This window comes from Pristiophorus japonicus, chromosome 1 (assembly GCF_044704955.1).
Source record: "Pristiophorus japonicus isolate sPriJap1 chromosome 1, sPriJap1.hap1, whole genome shotgun sequence".
Taxonomy (NCBI): Eukaryota; Metazoa; Chordata; class Chondrichthyes; family Pristiophoridae; genus Pristiophorus; species Pristiophorus japonicus.
The window spans coordinates 160,441,567-160,458,708 of NC_091977.1; the positions used below are offsets into that span (position 1 = coordinate 160,441,567).

The 17,142-nt window shown below is 42.1% G+C and overlaps 1 protein-coding gene across 4 annotated transcripts in view; it reads right to left on the minus strand.

Annotated features, from left to right (window-relative positions):
• pam (peptidylglycine alpha-amidating monooxygenase) overlaps positions 1-17,142 on the minus strand; it is a 398,693-nt gene that overhangs the window by 188,061 nt on the left and 193,490 nt on the right. For all 4 annotated transcript variants that reach the window (XM_070884267.1, XM_070884245.1, XM_070884252.1 and 1 more), the window contains one exon: positions 13,712-13,769. In XM_070884267.1, the coding sequence (XP_070740368.1) occupies positions 13,712-13,769 (58 nt within the window). The remainder of the gene's footprint in view (positions 1-13,711; positions 13,770-17,142) is intronic.

The following is a 17,142-nucleotide window of genomic DNA, read 5'->3' on the forward strand; positions in this document are numbered from 1 at the left end:
TGCTTTGGAATAGTCAAGTCTAGAGGTAACAAAGGCATAGATGAGGACTTCAGAGTGGATAAGCTATGGCAAGAGTGGAGACGGGCGATGTTACGGAGGTGGAAATAGGCGGTCTTAATTATGCTGCGGATATGTAGCAGAAAGCTCATTTCAGGGTCAAATATAAAACCAAGGTTGCGAACAGTTTGTTTCAACATCAGACAGAAGTGGGGGAGAGGGATGGAGTCAGTGGCTAGGGAACGGAGTTTGTGGCGGGGACCGAAAACAATGGCTTCGGTCTACCCTGTATTCAATTGGAGAAAATTTCTGCTCATCCAGAACTGGATGTTGGACAAGCTGTCTGACAATTTAGAGACCAAGGAGGGGTCGAGAGAAGTGGTCGTAAGGTAGAGCTTGGTGTCATCAGCGGACATGTGGAAACTGACGCTGTATTTTCGGATGACGTCACCAAGGGGCAACATGTAGATGTGAAATAGGAGGGGACCAAAGATAGATCCTTGGGGGACACCAGAGGTAACAATGTGGGGGCAGGAAGAGAAGCCGTTGCAGGTGATTCTCTGGCTACGATTAAATAGATAAGAATGAATCCAGGCAAGTGCAGTCCCACCCAACTGGACGATGGTGGAAAGGCGTTGGAGGTGGAAAGGCGTTGGAGGAGGATAGAGTGATCAACCAAGTCAAAGGCTGCAGACAAGCCAAGAAGGACAAGGAGGGACAGTTTGCTTTTGTCACAGTCACAAAGGATGTCACTTCTGACTTTGATGAGAGCTGTTTCGGTACAGTGGCAGGTGCGGAAACTGGATTGGAGGGATTCAAACACGGAAATGCTGGGAAGATGGGCATGAATCTGGGAGGCAACAAAACGTTCAAGGAGTCTGGAGCGGAAAGGGAGATTGGAGATGGGGCGGGGATTGTTTTTTTGAGGAGGGGGGTGATGACGGCAGATTTGAGGGAGAGGGGGACAATACCTGAGGAGAGAGAACCGTTAACAATGTCAGTTAACGGGAACCAGAAAAGGAAGTTGGGTGGTCAGCACTTTGGTGGGAATAGGGTCAAGGGAGCAGGAAGTAGATCTCAGACAGGATGAGCTCGGAAAAATCATGAGGGGAGATCAGAGGGAAGCTGGAGAAAGAGATGAGGTCAGGGCTAGGGCAGGGGGGAAATCCTTAAAGGAAGTTTGGCGCGATGGGCTAGAGGAAGGAAGGGTAGAGGCTTCGGCGGTCAAACGGATGGTCTCAATCTTAGAGACAAAATAGTCCAGGAGCTCCTCACACTTATTATCAGAGGTGAGGTGGAGATTGGGAAGAGGGGTTTAAAAAAGCGATTTGCAGTGGAGAAGAGAAGCTGGAATTTATCTTTACATTCCAAAATGATTCTGGAATAGTGAGCGATTTTGGCGGATGAGAGCAGGACCTGATGATAATACTTTATATGATCCAGCCATATTTGGCGGTGAATTGCAAAACCAGTTGTCCGCCATACCCATTCAATACTGTGTCCCTTGGACTTAAGGGAGCGAAGATCAGGGCTGTACCAGAGGGAACGGCCAGGGTGAGAGAGACTAATTGTTTTAACGGGTACTCAAAAGTGGTGGTGAGTGTGATTAACATCCAATAAAGTATCATTGAAGTGTAGTCACTGTTGTAATGTAGGCAAGCACATCAGCATAATTTATGTGTAGTAAAGCCCCACAAACAGCAATTAAATGAATGATCAGATAATCTATTTTAGTGGAGTTGGTTAAGGGATAAATGTTGGTCAAAACACCAGAATAGTGCCATGAGATCTTTTATGCCCACCTGAGAGCTTTAATGTCTCATTCAAAAAACAGCACCCGAAGCATTCTCTCATTACTGCACTGGAGTGTCAGCCTAGGTTATGTGCTCATGTCTCTTCAGTGAGGCTTGAACCCATATCCTTCTGACTCAGAAGTCAGTGTGTTTACCACTGAGCCAAGACTGACACGCTAGTATACTTCTTTATTTTTTGTGATTTTAGTGTTTCTTTTTTTTTAATAAAAGTACATCCTACATACATATGGACATACAAAAACGTCGGATAGCTCATTCATCTAGCCTGTCCTGTACAATTGTGAGGCCTTCTAGTCAGGTAATCTACTAGTTAAATGTAAGTTAAAGTAACTTGTAGAGTAAAACAGTAACTCCAGGCCAACACTTGTTAAATGTTAAAACAAAAGCTATACTAATGCAATTGCAATAGTTATTGTCTGTGCTCAGTTCATTCTTGTATGTATTTTTCTTTAATATACAAGCACCTAATGAAGTTGAGGGAGAGACTCTTGTATTATATAGCCTTCTGAGACAACTACATGGATGTTAGGCTTTATTTTAGAAAGTTAAACTTGGCAACTACCCTAGCCCAATGCCAAAAGAGTAAGTCAAGACTACAACTAACAGTAATGCTCTAACCGAAGGGCTAGTGATCATTTTAAATTATAGCATTATAGAATAGTACAGCACAGAAGACCATTCGAACTATTGAATCTGCACTGGCTCTTTTGAAGAGCAGAGCAATCAGTCCCACTCCCCTGCACTTTCCCCATATTCCTATAATTTTTTCTCCACTTCACTTTTGAAGGCTACTATTGAATCTGTAGCCACCACCCTCATCAGCCAGAGGGGAGGGGAGGGAGGGCGAGGAGGGAGAGGGAGTTAAAAGGTTTTTCTTAATGTCACCTCTGGTTCTTTTGCCGATCTTTAAATCTGTGCCCTCTCGTTATTGACCCTTCAGCCATTGAAAACAGATTATCTTTATTTCTTATTTACTCTATCCTTCATGATTTTAAATACCTCTATTAAATCTCCTCTTAGCCTTCTCTGCTCTAAGGAGAACAATCTCAGCTTCTCCAGTCTATCCATGTAATCCCTCATTTTTGGAACCATTTCGTAAATCTCTTCTGTACAGACTCCAAAGCCTTCAAAACTATCCAATAGTAATCTCAGGATTGCTACCAGTGCCACGTGCTAGTCAAAGTAGGAATCGCAGGATAGCTCAGATGAATACGTGGCTTGAGGAATGGTGCAGAAGAGAGCGATTCAAATTCCTGGGGCATTGGAACCGGTTCTGGGAGAGGTGGGACCAGTACAAACCGGATGGTCTACACCTGGACAGGACTGGAACCAATGTCCTAGGGGGAGTGTTTGCTAGTGCTGTTGGGGATGAGTTAAGCTAATATGGCAGGGGGATGGGAACCTATGCCGGGACGCAGAGGGAAATAAAAGGGAGACATAAGAACATGAGAATTAGGAACAGGAGTAGGCCATCTAGCCCCTCGAGCCTGCTCCGCCATTCAACAAGATCATGGCTGATCTGGCTGTGGATTCAGCTCCACTTACCCGCCCGCTCCCCGTAACCCTCAATTCCCTTATTGGTTACCTGCAGAATACCAAAGGGCAGAAACTCCCAAAGGTGGGAGTTGTGTACAGGCCACCAAACAATAGTAGTGAGGTTGGGGAAAGCATAAAACAAGAAATAAGGGATGTGTGCAATAAAGGTATAGCAGTTATCATGGGCGACTTTAATTTACATATAGATTGTGTTAACCAAACTGGTAGCAATGCGGTAGAGGAGGATTTCCTGGAGTGTATTAGGGATGGTTTTCTTGACCAATATGTGGAGGAACCAACTAGAGAGCTGGCCATCCTAGACTGGGTGATGTGTAATGAGAAGGGACTAATTAGCAATCTTGTTGTGCGAGGCCCCTTGGGGAAGAGTGACCATAATGTGGTAGAATTCTTTAAGATTAAGTGTGACACAGTTAATTCAGAAACTAGGGTCCTAAACTTAAGGAAAGCTAACTTCGATGGCATGAGGCGTGAATTGGCTAGAATAGACTGGCAAATGATACTTAAAGGATTGATGGTGGATAGGCAATGACAAACATTTATAGATCACATGGATGAACTTCAACAGTTGTGCATCCCTATCTGGAGTAAAAATAAAACAGGGAAGGTGGCTCAGCTATGGCTAACAAGGGAAATTAAGGATAGCGTTAGATCCAAGGAAGAAGCATATAAATTGGCCAGAAAAAGTAGAAAACTTAAGGACTGGGAGAAATTTAGAATTCAGCAGAGGAGGACAAAGGGTTTAATTAGGAGGGGGGAAATAGAGTATGAGAGGAAGCTTGCCAGGAACATAAAAACTGACTGCAAAAGCTTCTATAGATATGTGAAGAGAAAAAGATTGGTGAAAAGAAATGTAGGTCCCCATGCAGTCGGACTCAGGTGAATTAATAATGGGGAACAAAGAAATGGCAGACCAATTGAACAAATACTTTGCTTCTGTCTTCACGAAGGAAGACACAAATGACCTTCCGGATATACTAGGGGACCGAGGGTCTAGTGAGAAGGAGGAACTGAAGGATATCCTTATTAGGCGGGAAATTATGTTAGGGAAATTGATGGGATTGAAGGCCGATAAATCCCCAGGCCTGACTGTCTGCATCCCAGAGTACTTAAGGAGGTGGCCCTAGAAATAGTGGATGCATTGGTAATCATTTTCCAACAATCTATCGACTCTGGATCAGTTCCTTTGGACTGGAGGGTAGCTAATGTAACACCACTTTTTAAAAAAGGAGGGAGAGAAAACACGTAATTATAGACCGGTTAGCCTGACATCAGTAGTGGGGAAAATGTTGGAATCTCTTATTAAGGATGAAATAGCAGCGCATTTGGAACGAGGTGACAGGATCGGTCCAAGTCAGCATGGATTTATGAAAGGGAAATCATGCTTGACCAATCTTCTGGAGTTTTTTGAGGATGTAACTGGTAGAGTGGACAAGGGAGAACCAGTGGATGTGGTGCATTTGGACTTTCAAAAGTCCTTTGACAAGGTACCGCATAAGAGATTGATGTACAAGATCAAGGCACATGGTATTGGGGGTAATGTACTGGCGTGGATAGAGAATTGGTTGGCAGGCAGGAAGCAGAGTCGGGATAAACGGGTCCTTTTCGGAATTGGGAGGCAGTAACTAGTGGAGTACCGCAGGACTCAGTGCTGGGACCCCCAGCTCTTCACAATATACATTAATGATTTGGATGAAGGAATTGAGGGTAATATCTCCAAGTTTGCAAATGACACTAAACTGGGTGGCAGTGTGAGCTGTGAGGAGGATGCTAAGAGGCTGCAGGGTGATTTGGAGTTAGGAGAGTGGGCAAATGTATGGCAGATGCAGTATAATGTGGATAAATGTGAGGTTATCCACTTTGATGGCAAAAACACGAAGGCAGAATATTATCTGAATGGCGGCAGATTAGGAAAAGGGGAGGTGCAATGAGACCTGGGTGTCATGGTTCATCAGTCATTGAAAGTTGGCATGCAGGTACAGCAGGCGGTGAAGGCAGAAAATGGCATGTTGGCCTTCATAGCTGGGGGATTTGAGTATAGGAGCAGGGAGGTCTTACTGCAATTGTACAGGGCCTTGGTGAGGCCTCACCTGGAATATTGCATTCAGTTTTGGTCTCCTAATCTGAGGAAGGACATTCTTGCTATTGAGGGAGTGCAGCGAAGGTTCACCAGACTGATTCCAGGGATGGCTGGACTGACATATGAGGAGAGACTGAATCAACTGGGCCTTTATACACTGGAGTTTAGAAGGAGGAGAGGGAATCTCATAGAAACGTATAAGATTCTGACGGGACGGGACAGGTTAGATGTGGGAAGAATGTTCCCGATGTTGGGGAAGTCCAGAACCAGGGGACACAGTCTAAAGATAAGGGGTAGACCATTTAGGACTGAGATGAGGAGAAACTTCTTCACTCAGAGCGTTGTTAACCTGTGGAATTCCCTGCCGCAGAGTCATTGATGCCAGTTCATTGGATATATTCAAGAGGGAGTTAGATGTGGCCCTTACGGCTAAAGGGATCAAGGGGTATGGAGAGAAAGCAGGAAAGGGGTACTGAGGTGAATGATCAGCCATGATCATATTGAATGGTGGTGCAGGCTCGAAGGGTCGAATGGCCTACTCCTGCACCTATTTTCTATGTTTCTATGTTCAGGAAAGAAAAAATCTGTAGTTTTTGCCTCATTAAAGGTTGCTTCTACTGACATACACTTATTAAAAACCCTGGGTTCTCATCAAGTCCATATTAGCAATTCTTTCTGACGAGATGTTAAACCGAGGCCCCGTCTCAGGAGGACTTCAAAGATCCCATGGCACTATTTCAAACAGCAGGGGAGTTCTCTGCCGTGTGCTGGCCAATACTTATCCTTCAACCGACATCACTAATAAAACAGATAATCTGCTCATTATCACATTGTTGTTTGTGGGACCTTGCTATGCAGAAATTGGCTGCTGCGTTTCCTTCATTAAAACATTTCAAAAGTACTTCACTGGATATAAAGTGCTTTGGGACATCCTGAGGTTGTGAAGGGTGCTAGTTAAATTCAATGTCTTTCTTTATGTATGGTTAGATCCACTATTGGCTATACTGTATCACCTGAATGAACTGTATGAGAGAACCATTTTTAATTAAGTTCAAATCCCTAATCTCCAAGAAGGACAAAAGTACCCCTTTTCAAAAATGTTAAAAACAACAAAGTAACAGAAATACTTCTGTGACAGAATTGTTTCTGTAGTTTCAGTTAGCAGCTACTCCTGTAATTCACAGTTCCAAAGCTCCCTTGTGTGAACAACCTAAAAATTGCCATAAGGAAACAATTCCCCTGAATGAGAGGAACCCGAAGGTGAAGTCCACAACCCTCTTTCAGCCCTCACTTAAGCATCTTATGTAATTCTCTAAAACATTACTTCATTTAAGCCCACCATTGAAAGAAGCAGAAACAGAGCTACTGTGGGTGGTAGAAGAGGAAGGAGAAACTAGAGGCCTGCTTTTTTTGAAGTGCAATTGACCATCCCATTAGGGATGTTAAGTCCCTGGAGTGGATAAAACATTTTCTTTTTAGCCAAAGGGGCAAATATTTCCATAATAAAGCTTCTCTGGTTAGATATTGCACCTCCTAAACCAAGTTTTTAAGGACCATTCCCATGCTATGTTGCTGCTGAACCTGTAAATTACAATGCCTAACTGGTCATCCAACAATTTTTCATAACAGCAGTTCCATCCCCTTTGTTGAAGATATAATTATAGTATTATGAGAGTGATTTTTACTTTACCCAATTACTAAATCTATACCAATACTTTACATCCCGTAAGTAAAGTGTTCAATATCACGGCATGCAGGGATTACAAAATACAAACCTGAAATCCTCCTAATATATACAGTGGGAAAATAATTTCATTACACATTCCCTGCATTGCTTAGCTCATGAAAGTGTTGACTATTTGGCATGAATCTGTCCAAGAAGAGCAACATTTATTTACTAGTCAGTTAAGTGAGTAAAGCAGGTGTAAGATTCAGACAGTTTAATTTATTGGTCCGCTTACTTTCTGTCAGGCTCAATTCTGTACAGCACTGGATCCCGGCTCAACTACAGCTGAGCAGCAGCCCAGAGTAGCACTATATGTACCTTTCAGAAGGTCAAATATATGTCAGACAAACCAACCATCCAGTATTAGGGTATAGCTCGAAGGCAATTTCTGTACTGACAGCACAATTTATGTTTAGTGTTTTGTAAAATTAATGCTAACCCCAAATATAAATGACACAACCTTGACTAGTGAACTGTTCACTTTAAGAGTTTGTAAATTCAAGTTGATTGAAAAGATCATTGCAAACAGTAGGACTGATGAAACAAACTATCGTACTCGTACATTGGTCATATCCACATAATTCAGAAGGAGGTTTATGCAGTTACCAGGATTGTGTGCACCACAGTCATTTTTCAGCTAGTTGAATAAACAAATTAATCATCAATGGACAGCAAATATTATATTGTACTCCTTGCTGATTGTAGAAGATGACGGATTTACTGCCTTTACTGTCAGGTAAATAAACAGTCTGTACAATGGAGCAGGATAAAGCATCCAGCCTCAGACAGAAAACCAATACAATACAAATTGGATCCTTGGGCTTTGGTATAAGGATTTGCATGCAGTGCTGCAGCAGTTATAAATCTTAGGTCTCCATCATTCTGGCCCTGTTTACTTAACATTAGTCAATGTCTAAGCTAGAAGCTTACAACTGATTAAAACTCGAGTCCTTATAGTTGAGATATAGATGATGTAAAGCTGGGAAATAAATCTAATTATTTTAGCAGTAAATAATCTGTAAGTACTAAAGAACCATTAAAAATTACTATCATCCATTACATTTCAATAGAAAATAATAATCCAATTGAAAATGTTTTTAAAAATTATTTAACGACTTCTATTTCTTCTATATACAGTTTATTCAAAAACATACTGTACATTAAGGGAGTGAAATTGGGTATCGCCCCGTTTGGGGCGTAAACTTTAAAAAGTTTGAAAAAGCGCTAATTATTTCAAACTTTAAAAAAAAATCGCTAAATCAAACGCTCCACTTCCTTCCTGGAGCGCAATGGGCAGCAGGTGGGGCGGTGACTTCAACAGCGCTGCACACTGGGCCATGCAGTGCTACCGCGTTGAAAGGCTGCTTCCCTTCCTTAAAGGGAAGGGCCATCGCTGCAGGCTCTGCAAAGAAAAGCAAACTTACCTTCTCAACGACAGCAGCCACAATCAACCCGGCACTCAAGCAGAGTGCCAGGCTGATCGATCACTGGCAGGAGCCTGCGAAAAAAGCTGCAGGAGAGAAGGCAAGTTTTTTTTTTTTACTTACCTCAGCCACCTCGCCTTTAAGCATCGTCCTTGAAGTGGCCGGCCACCCAATGCACTCCTCTTGCAGTGGTCTGGTATTTTCAGTCCAGTGCGCTACCAGGGCGCTGTGCACGATGGTGATGTCACGATCTCCGGGCAAAAGCAGTCGGGGCGCAACGCTGTAGCGCCATCTCAAAACTCCCGTCGAATATGGCGGGAGTCGATGTTATCGCCACGTCTGGTTGCAAAAGCATTTGTGCCCCGAGGTGTAAAGGCACCCAATTTTGCTCCCTAAGTGTCAGTTTTCATAGCCACACAACACTACTGTTGTTTTTCCTGGATATATCATAACCATGAAAGTATGACTATAAATCTAAATGGCTTGTCCAGATTGCTTTGACTTATTAAGGCAGTCAAAAGCTCACTCATCATGGTTGCAGTGACGAAGGTTGGCAACTAAATATTCCAGGATACTTGACTTTTAGAAGAGATAGGCAAAGTGGATAAGGAGGGGGAGGGATAGCCCTGCTAATAAAGGACAGGATAAAGACAGTAGAGAGAAAGGATCTTAGCTTGGAAAATCAAGCTACGGAATCAGTTTGGGTGGAGCTAGGAAATAACAAGGGGCTGAAAACACTGGTGGGAGTAGTTTATATGCCCCCAAACAGTAGTTGTAGCGTCGGGCAGAGTATAAATCAGGAAATTAGAGGTGCATGTAACAAGAGTAATACAGTAATCATGGGGGAACTTTAATCTTCATATAGACTGGGCAAACCAAATTTGCAGCAAAAGTGCGGAGGGCAAGTTCATGGACTGTTTTCAAGATAGTTGTAAAAATCAGTATGTCGAGGATTCAACTACAGAACAGATTAATTACGTTCTAGTGCTGTGCAATAAGAAAGGGTTAATTAATAACCGTGTAGTAAAGGAGCCTCTGGGGAAAGGTGATCCCAATACGATGGAATTTTATATTGAGTTTGCGTTTGATTTAATTACATTCGGAACTAGGGTCTTAAATCTGAACAACGCAAACTACATATGTATGAAGGGCGACTTGGCTAAGGTAGATTGGGGAACTTTATTAAAATATATGACGGTAGATTAGCAATGGCAAACATTTAAAGAGTTAATCCATAATTCACAACAAATATACATTCCCTGAAGGAATAAAGATCCCGCGTGAAAAGTGGTCCAAGCATGGCTAACAAGAGAAGTTAAAGGTAGTATTAGATTAAAAGAAGAGTAGTATGTCTGAGGATCAGGAGGATTTTAGAATTCAGCAAAGGATGACCAATAAATTGATAAAGGAAGAGAAAAGAGAATATGACATTAAACTCGCAAGAGACATAAAACAGATTATAAAAGCTTCAATAGCTTTGTAAAAAGGAAGAGATTAGCAAAAATAAACATGGGTCCCTTAGAGAAATAATAATGGAGAATAAGGAAATGTACTTCTTTGTAATTCTCTACCCCAGAGAGCTGTGGATGCTCAGTCATTGAGTCTATTCAAGACAGAGATCGATAAGATTTTTGGATATGAAGGGAATCAAGGTATATGGGGATAGTGTGGGAAGGTGAAGCTGAAGGTTGGGAAGATCAGCATAAACTTATTGAATGGCGGAGCAGGCTCAAAGGGCCTACTCCTGCTCTTATTTCTTATGTTATGTTCATATCAAGTTTGTCATTTAAAAAGTGTATGGCAGCATTGGGACATTGCAGGATGTAATGCCATGGAATGCTACAATGAGGGTTCACACCGATAATTCTCAAAGATTTTGTTCATAGCTACATCTTCAGAAAAAGGTACTAACCAAAAGACTCGTGTATGATCACTGGGAGCTAAAAATTACAGGGCAGATTCGCCCAAATTACTCTCAAACACCTCAGAGAAACGGAGTTAATAGCAGCACTGGCAAATGCTTGGGGTCAGGAAATTATGTGCCTTGGATCTGACAAAGAGAGAAAATAATCTAAAGGAAGGCTGTTTCATCTGGAAGGAGTGTTTGGAGCCTTGGACGCTGGGAAGGGAGGAAAAGAAAGAAAGACTTGCATTTATATAGCGCCTTTCACAACCACCGGACGTCTCAAAGCCCTATACAGAAAATGAAGTGCTTTTGGAGTGTAGTCACTGTTGCAATGCGGGAAACGCGGCAGCCAATTTGCACACTGCACGCTCATACAACTAGCAATGTGATAATGACCAGATAATCTGTTTTTGTTATGTTGATTGAGGGATAAATATTGGCCAGGAGGTAAAAGGGCAGTGTTCCACTCCATCCAGGTGAAACAGTGATTTATTTGTACTTCTTTCAATTTAGTACACTGTATTCGCTGCTCACAATGTGGTCTCCTCTGCATTGGGGAGACCAAATGCAGATTGGGTGACTGCTTTTTGGAACACATTCGTTCAGTCTGCAAGCGTGACCATGAGCTTCAGGTCACCTGCTCCACTCCCACTCTGACCTTCTACACTGTTCCAATGAAGCTCAATGTAAGCACGAAGAACAGCACCTCATCTTTTGATTAGGTACTTTACAAGCCTTCTGGATTCAACACTGAGTTCAACAATTTCAGATCATGACCTCTGCCCTATTTTTTTTGGACGGCAGCTGTTGATGATGACTGATATCCCCATTTACACCTCTTCTAGACCTATCTTTTGCTTCTTTACTTGAATCATTACCATCTCCTTTTGCATTGCATCATCGCCCCTTTTGTCAGTCAATCTCTCCTCTATTGTAGACCTTCCCTTTCCTCTCATTTCCCCCTTATCCTGCCTCTGTACTTGCTTAAAAACGATTACATCTGTAACCTTTTCCGGTTCTTCATCGACCTGAAACGTTAACTCTGTTTCTCGCTCCACAGATGCTGCCTCGACTGCTGAGTATTTCCAGCATTTTCGGTTTTCAGTTCAGATTTCCAGCATCCACAGTATTTCGCTTTTGGAACAATTTAACCTGTTCAGTCGCATTCTGCATGTAGTAAATTCTTTAAATCTCTAAAAAGAATTTCAAATTTTAAAATTAAGGAAGCTTTTTCTTACTCTTCCTTTCTTTTTCCATCTCTTAATCCAATCTTTCTTTCCCTCTCTTTAGTTCTGTTTATGTACCTGATTTGACTAACTCGCCACGATTATTCACACTCCTCTCCCGTTCCTGTTTCTCAATCCTTAAATCTCATTGTTTCAGGAGACTATTGGTCCCGCTGTTACTAAGGTCACAGATGTCCCGTTGACCTCGCCTCGCCATTATCAGCTTGCACTTCCGGCAAGTTATGGCAGAACTTTTTTTTTTGAGTTGCAGGGAATAGAAAAAAGTCTCCGTAACAGTGTACACCGTGAGATGCCCCGCTCCAGCAAGATTTGGCTCTTCACCTTTTTGTATAAAATTGATGCAATACATTATTTTCAGCACATCTATATTGTTTGTAGCAGAGCATTAAGGGGCACCCAAGGAACCTTTCAAATATGGAACAAGTTACAGCTCCTGTAGTCTTATGTACATACCAATAAAACCGACAAAGCAGCAAGTAATATGTACAACAAAACACACAAACTGAGGACTAGAGAGTAATCTCAGTAGAATGGTTTGGATAAGTATTTTACGTATACTTTTGAGGAAAACTTGTAATCCTTTGGTGAGCCATGAATTTCCACGCATAAATAAAATTCACTGCAATATTTTAAACAGCCTTTTACAAAATGTTCAACATTTATTTGTCCAATGAAGAATATTTTGGAGTGTGCATATAAGTTGAAGGCCTGATATTGTACCATTCAACTTGGTTTTTTTTATAAAAGGGTAGATTAATTCACTAAAACTATATATTTTTTAAATTACACTTAAAAATTAAACCCAGTAATACAGAGCTCCTGATGCAACATAGTTACCGATGCAATATAGTTACCGATATAATAGTGGAAAATCCTGTTTTAAAATCGCGTCTACAGCACAGAAGCATTCGGCCCAACTGGTCTATGATGGCATTTATGCTCCACACAAGCCTGTATTTGTGTACAGATTTACTAATGACAACAAAAGATTATACTACCATCAGCAGCAGGTCGGGGCCATAAAAGGGGTGGCGCGCAGCGGCCTTGGGCAACGTGGCGGCATACCACTGCAAGGTACAGCGCGAGCTGGTGCAGGAGGGTGACGGCAGCGAAGAGGGACGTCATCAAGGTCCAGGTCTGTGATTGGAGTGTGGGCAGATACATCAGGAGCGACGAGATTGGGGCGAAGGAGCGGTGAGAGATTGTAGAGGGATGTGATTGGGGCCCAGGAAGTGAGAATTCAGGGCCAGGAGAGGCGAGGGCCCAGGGGCAGCACGGGCCAGCCCACACTGCAATATGTGTGCGCACTAGGTCCGTGTAGCAGAGCAGGTCTCCAGTTGTCTTGGTTAATCCTTGCCACTGGAACAAGACCGAGCTCTGTGGTGGCTGGTGTGCAACGGCTATCCCACGTTAAAAAAAATCCACGCACAGGCATCTTCCACCCTTCAGGATGTAGTTCAGGACCTGGAATATTAGGTCCTTCATTGAAACACCTGTGAACTCATCCCTTTTTTGGCATGGGAGCAAGTCATCCTCGTTTCTATTGACTGCCTATGATGATGGTGCATTCGAATGGCTATAGTATCATGTTCTCAATAAGAACATTAATACAGGACAGCATACTCTCTAAACCAGAATGAAAATACTTAATTCTTGCTCTGTATCCCTAATCTCCCCTCCTTCTTGAGCATCCCTGATTATAATCCTTCCATTCTGTTGCCTCAGCCTCAGGAACTCCCTGACTAAACCTCTCCACCTCTCTACCCCTCTTTCCTCCTTCAAAACGCTCCTTAAAACATACCTCTTTGACCAAGCTTTTGGTCACCTGCGCTAATTTCTACTTATGCGGCTCGCTGTCAATTTTTAAAATCTCATAATACTCCTGTGAAGCGCCTTGGGATGTTTCACTATGTTAAAGACACTATATAAATACAAGTTGTTGTTGTTGGTAGTGAACACTCACCTATATAGGATTTCTGACCAGGCGGCACTGGAACAACCGTGCAAAAGTAGCTATCCGACTGTAAAAGAAGGAAAACAATTCTTCAACACTTTTAAAAGTTACATTTAAATTCAACCATTTATATGCTCCATTAAAATTCATTAAAGTGAATTTCTAAAACTCAACTGAACTGTCAGTGCAGGACAGACCCACCAACAGCCAAAGGCAGACCATCAGCCAGTTGGAGTGCTGGTTAATTGTCTCAAACCACAACCATACAAGAGTGTAATTAGTCCATCAGCAATTACGCTGTTGTGTGATTGCTCTGGTCCAGCACATAAATGACAACATTGGCCCTGAATGTGCGGTTCTGATGATGGCGAACTAACAGCATTCGCCGTCATTTTGCCTTTGAAACTCATCACAACTTCAGGATTGAGCGCATGCGCAACCAAATGCAGAAATCCTAAAGTCACAGTCTGTCATTCACTGCTCCTCCACCGGCAGCGCTGTGGCTCCTCCCCACTCGCCCAGCCCCACCCCAAAGAGCCGACACAGTGAAATCTGTCAAATCATGGGACCGGAGGAAAACTTCAGTTCTTCTGCAGTAATTACGCTGTTAAATGCCCCATTAAAAGTTAGACTTAAAGGGAAGAGGTGCAACTGAGGTTTTAACATCGTACTGACTGCTAAACGAAGATTATGGGCCTGAAAAACTAATTTTAATTTTGTGCAGTATTAAATTTATCCATTTTAATTTAAAAAAAATTAAATGTTCACAAATGATTTACATTTTTTTAAAGTTTGTTCATCTTTAGTTCACGATTGCCTTGTCCCCATGTGAGAGCCGAAGTTTTTTGTTTTGCTCTAACATTTTTAAAAGTTAGAATTTGAAGAGCTTACCCACTTCCTGGTTCGCTGTTTGAGAATTCTACGTTTTGATTGGCTGCTTAGACAGCTTATTGATATTACAGCAGCTTGCACTATGGGATTCACACTAGCCCAAGTTGATTTACATAACATAAGAAATAGGAGCAGGAGTAGGCCATTTGGCCCCTCGAGCCTGCTCCACCATTCAATAAGATCATGGATGATCTGATCTTGGCCTGAACTCCACTTCCCTGCCCGTTCCCTATAACCACTGACTCCCTTATAATTCAAAAATCTGTCTATCTCCACCTTAAATATATTCAATGACCCAGCCTCCATAGCTCTCTGGGGTAGAGAATTCCAAAGATTCACGACTCTCAGAATAAATTCATCCTAATTCCCGTTTAAATGGGCGACCTTTTATTCTGAAACTATGCCCCTTAGTTCCAGATTCCCTCACGAGGGGAAACATCCTCTCTACCCTGTCAAGCTCCCTCAGAATCTTATATGTTTCAATAAGATCACCTCTCATTCTTCTAAACTCCAAAGAATATAGGCCCAACCTGCAGGAATCAACCTCGTGAACCTTCTCTGAACTGCCTCCAATGCAAGTATATCCCTCCTTAAATAAGGAGACCAAAACTTGTCACAGTACTCCAGGTGTGGCCTCACCAACACCCTGTATAGTTGTAGCAGGACTTCCCTACATTTATACTCTATCCCCCTTGCAATAAAGGCCAACATTCCATTTGCCTTCCTAATTACTTGCTGCACCTGCATGCTAACATTTTGTGTTTCATGTACAAGGACCCCCAGGTCCCTCTGTACCTCAGCATTGTGTAATCTCTCTCCATTTAAATAATAATTTGCTTTTCTATTTTTTTTTACCAAAGTGGATAACCTCACATTTTCCCATATTATACTCCATCTGTCAAATTTTTGTCCACTCACTTAGCCTGTCTATATCCCTTTGCAGATTCTTTGCGTCCTGCTCACAACTTGCTTTCCTACCTATCTTTGTAAATCATCAGAAAATGTGGCTACATTACACTCGGTCTCTTCATCCAAGTCATTAATATAGATTGTAAATAGCTGAGGCCCCAGCACCGATCCCTGTGGCACCCCACTGGTTACAGTTTGCTAACCTGAAAATGACCTATTTATCCCAACTTTAACAGAAAACAGTGAGCCAATCCTCTATCTATGCTAATATATTACCAAGCCCAGGAACTTTTATCTTGTACAGGAACCTTTTATGTGGCACCATATCGAATACCTTCTGGAAATCCAAATACACCACATCTACTGGTTCCCCTTTATCCACCCTGCTCGTTACATCCTCAAAGAACATGATTTCCCTTTCATAAAACCATGCCGACTGTGCTTGACTATATTATGATTTTCTAAATGTCCTGCTACTGCTTCCTTAATAATGGAATCCAGCAATTTCCCAATGACAGATGTTAGGCTAACTGGTCTATGGTTTCTTGCTTTCTGTCTCCCTCCTTTCTTAAAAACAGAGGCGTTATATTTACAGTTTTCCAATCTGCTGGAACCGCGCCAGAATCTAGAGAATTCTGGTAGATGACAACCAATGCATTCACTATCTCTGCAGCCAATTCTTTTAAGACCCTAAGATGCAGGCCTTCAGGTCCAGGGCACTTGTCTACCTTTAGCCCCTGTAGTTTGCCTAGTACTTTTTCTCTAGTGATAGTGATTGTTTTAAGTTCCCGTCTCCCAATAGCCCCTTGATTATCAATTATTGGGATGCTTTTAGTTTTTTTGCAAACTGGTTACATCGATATCACATCTGCGATAATTTGCCTTGGTGCATGCATGAAGCACTGATTCCTGATGTTAGCAGAAAGCAGTGCAATGACAGCAAACTAGGCATCATTGTGTATGTATGCGATGATGTTGTGTCACAAAGGCATTGACAGTAAATGTGCTACTGACACTGGAACATTTACAGTCTCAGGTAGATCAGCAGCAGTCAAGCAGATCCAAGTTAAAAGTCCTTTTCGACCAGAGTCGTAAAATCCAGCCAATTGAGCTTTCCGGTGCCACAGGCTGCATGAGAACACTTCGCCAACAACACAGGGTCAACATAACAGCAGCTGAGAACAAATCACAAGTAGGCAACATTGCACAATTTTGTTAAAATGAGAAAAACAGTCCCTCTTCTTCCCTCCATAAGAGATTGCTACCATGCTGCTTTGTAGAAACTGTAGCTTTTAATGTTGTAACCGTTTAGCCAAGAGTTTACATCTGATTTATTAGCAAGAGCTGACCATAAAGCACATAAGAACAATGCAAGGTTTGTAACTAAAAATTAAAGTAAATATAATTACTGTGCAGACATTGAAAATGAACCCTTAATTGAAAATCCAGCTGACAGGATCACAACCTTTTCCAGACATCAATTCACTGCTTTCTCCTTAAACATTAACCAGGACTCAAAATTAAATATTACTCTGCTGACTGACCAGGGTATATTCAGCAATGGATCACTGATGATAGCATGGAACTGATCCAACAGATCACAATGCATTCCATTGTTAAAGCTCAACATAATGTGCTTA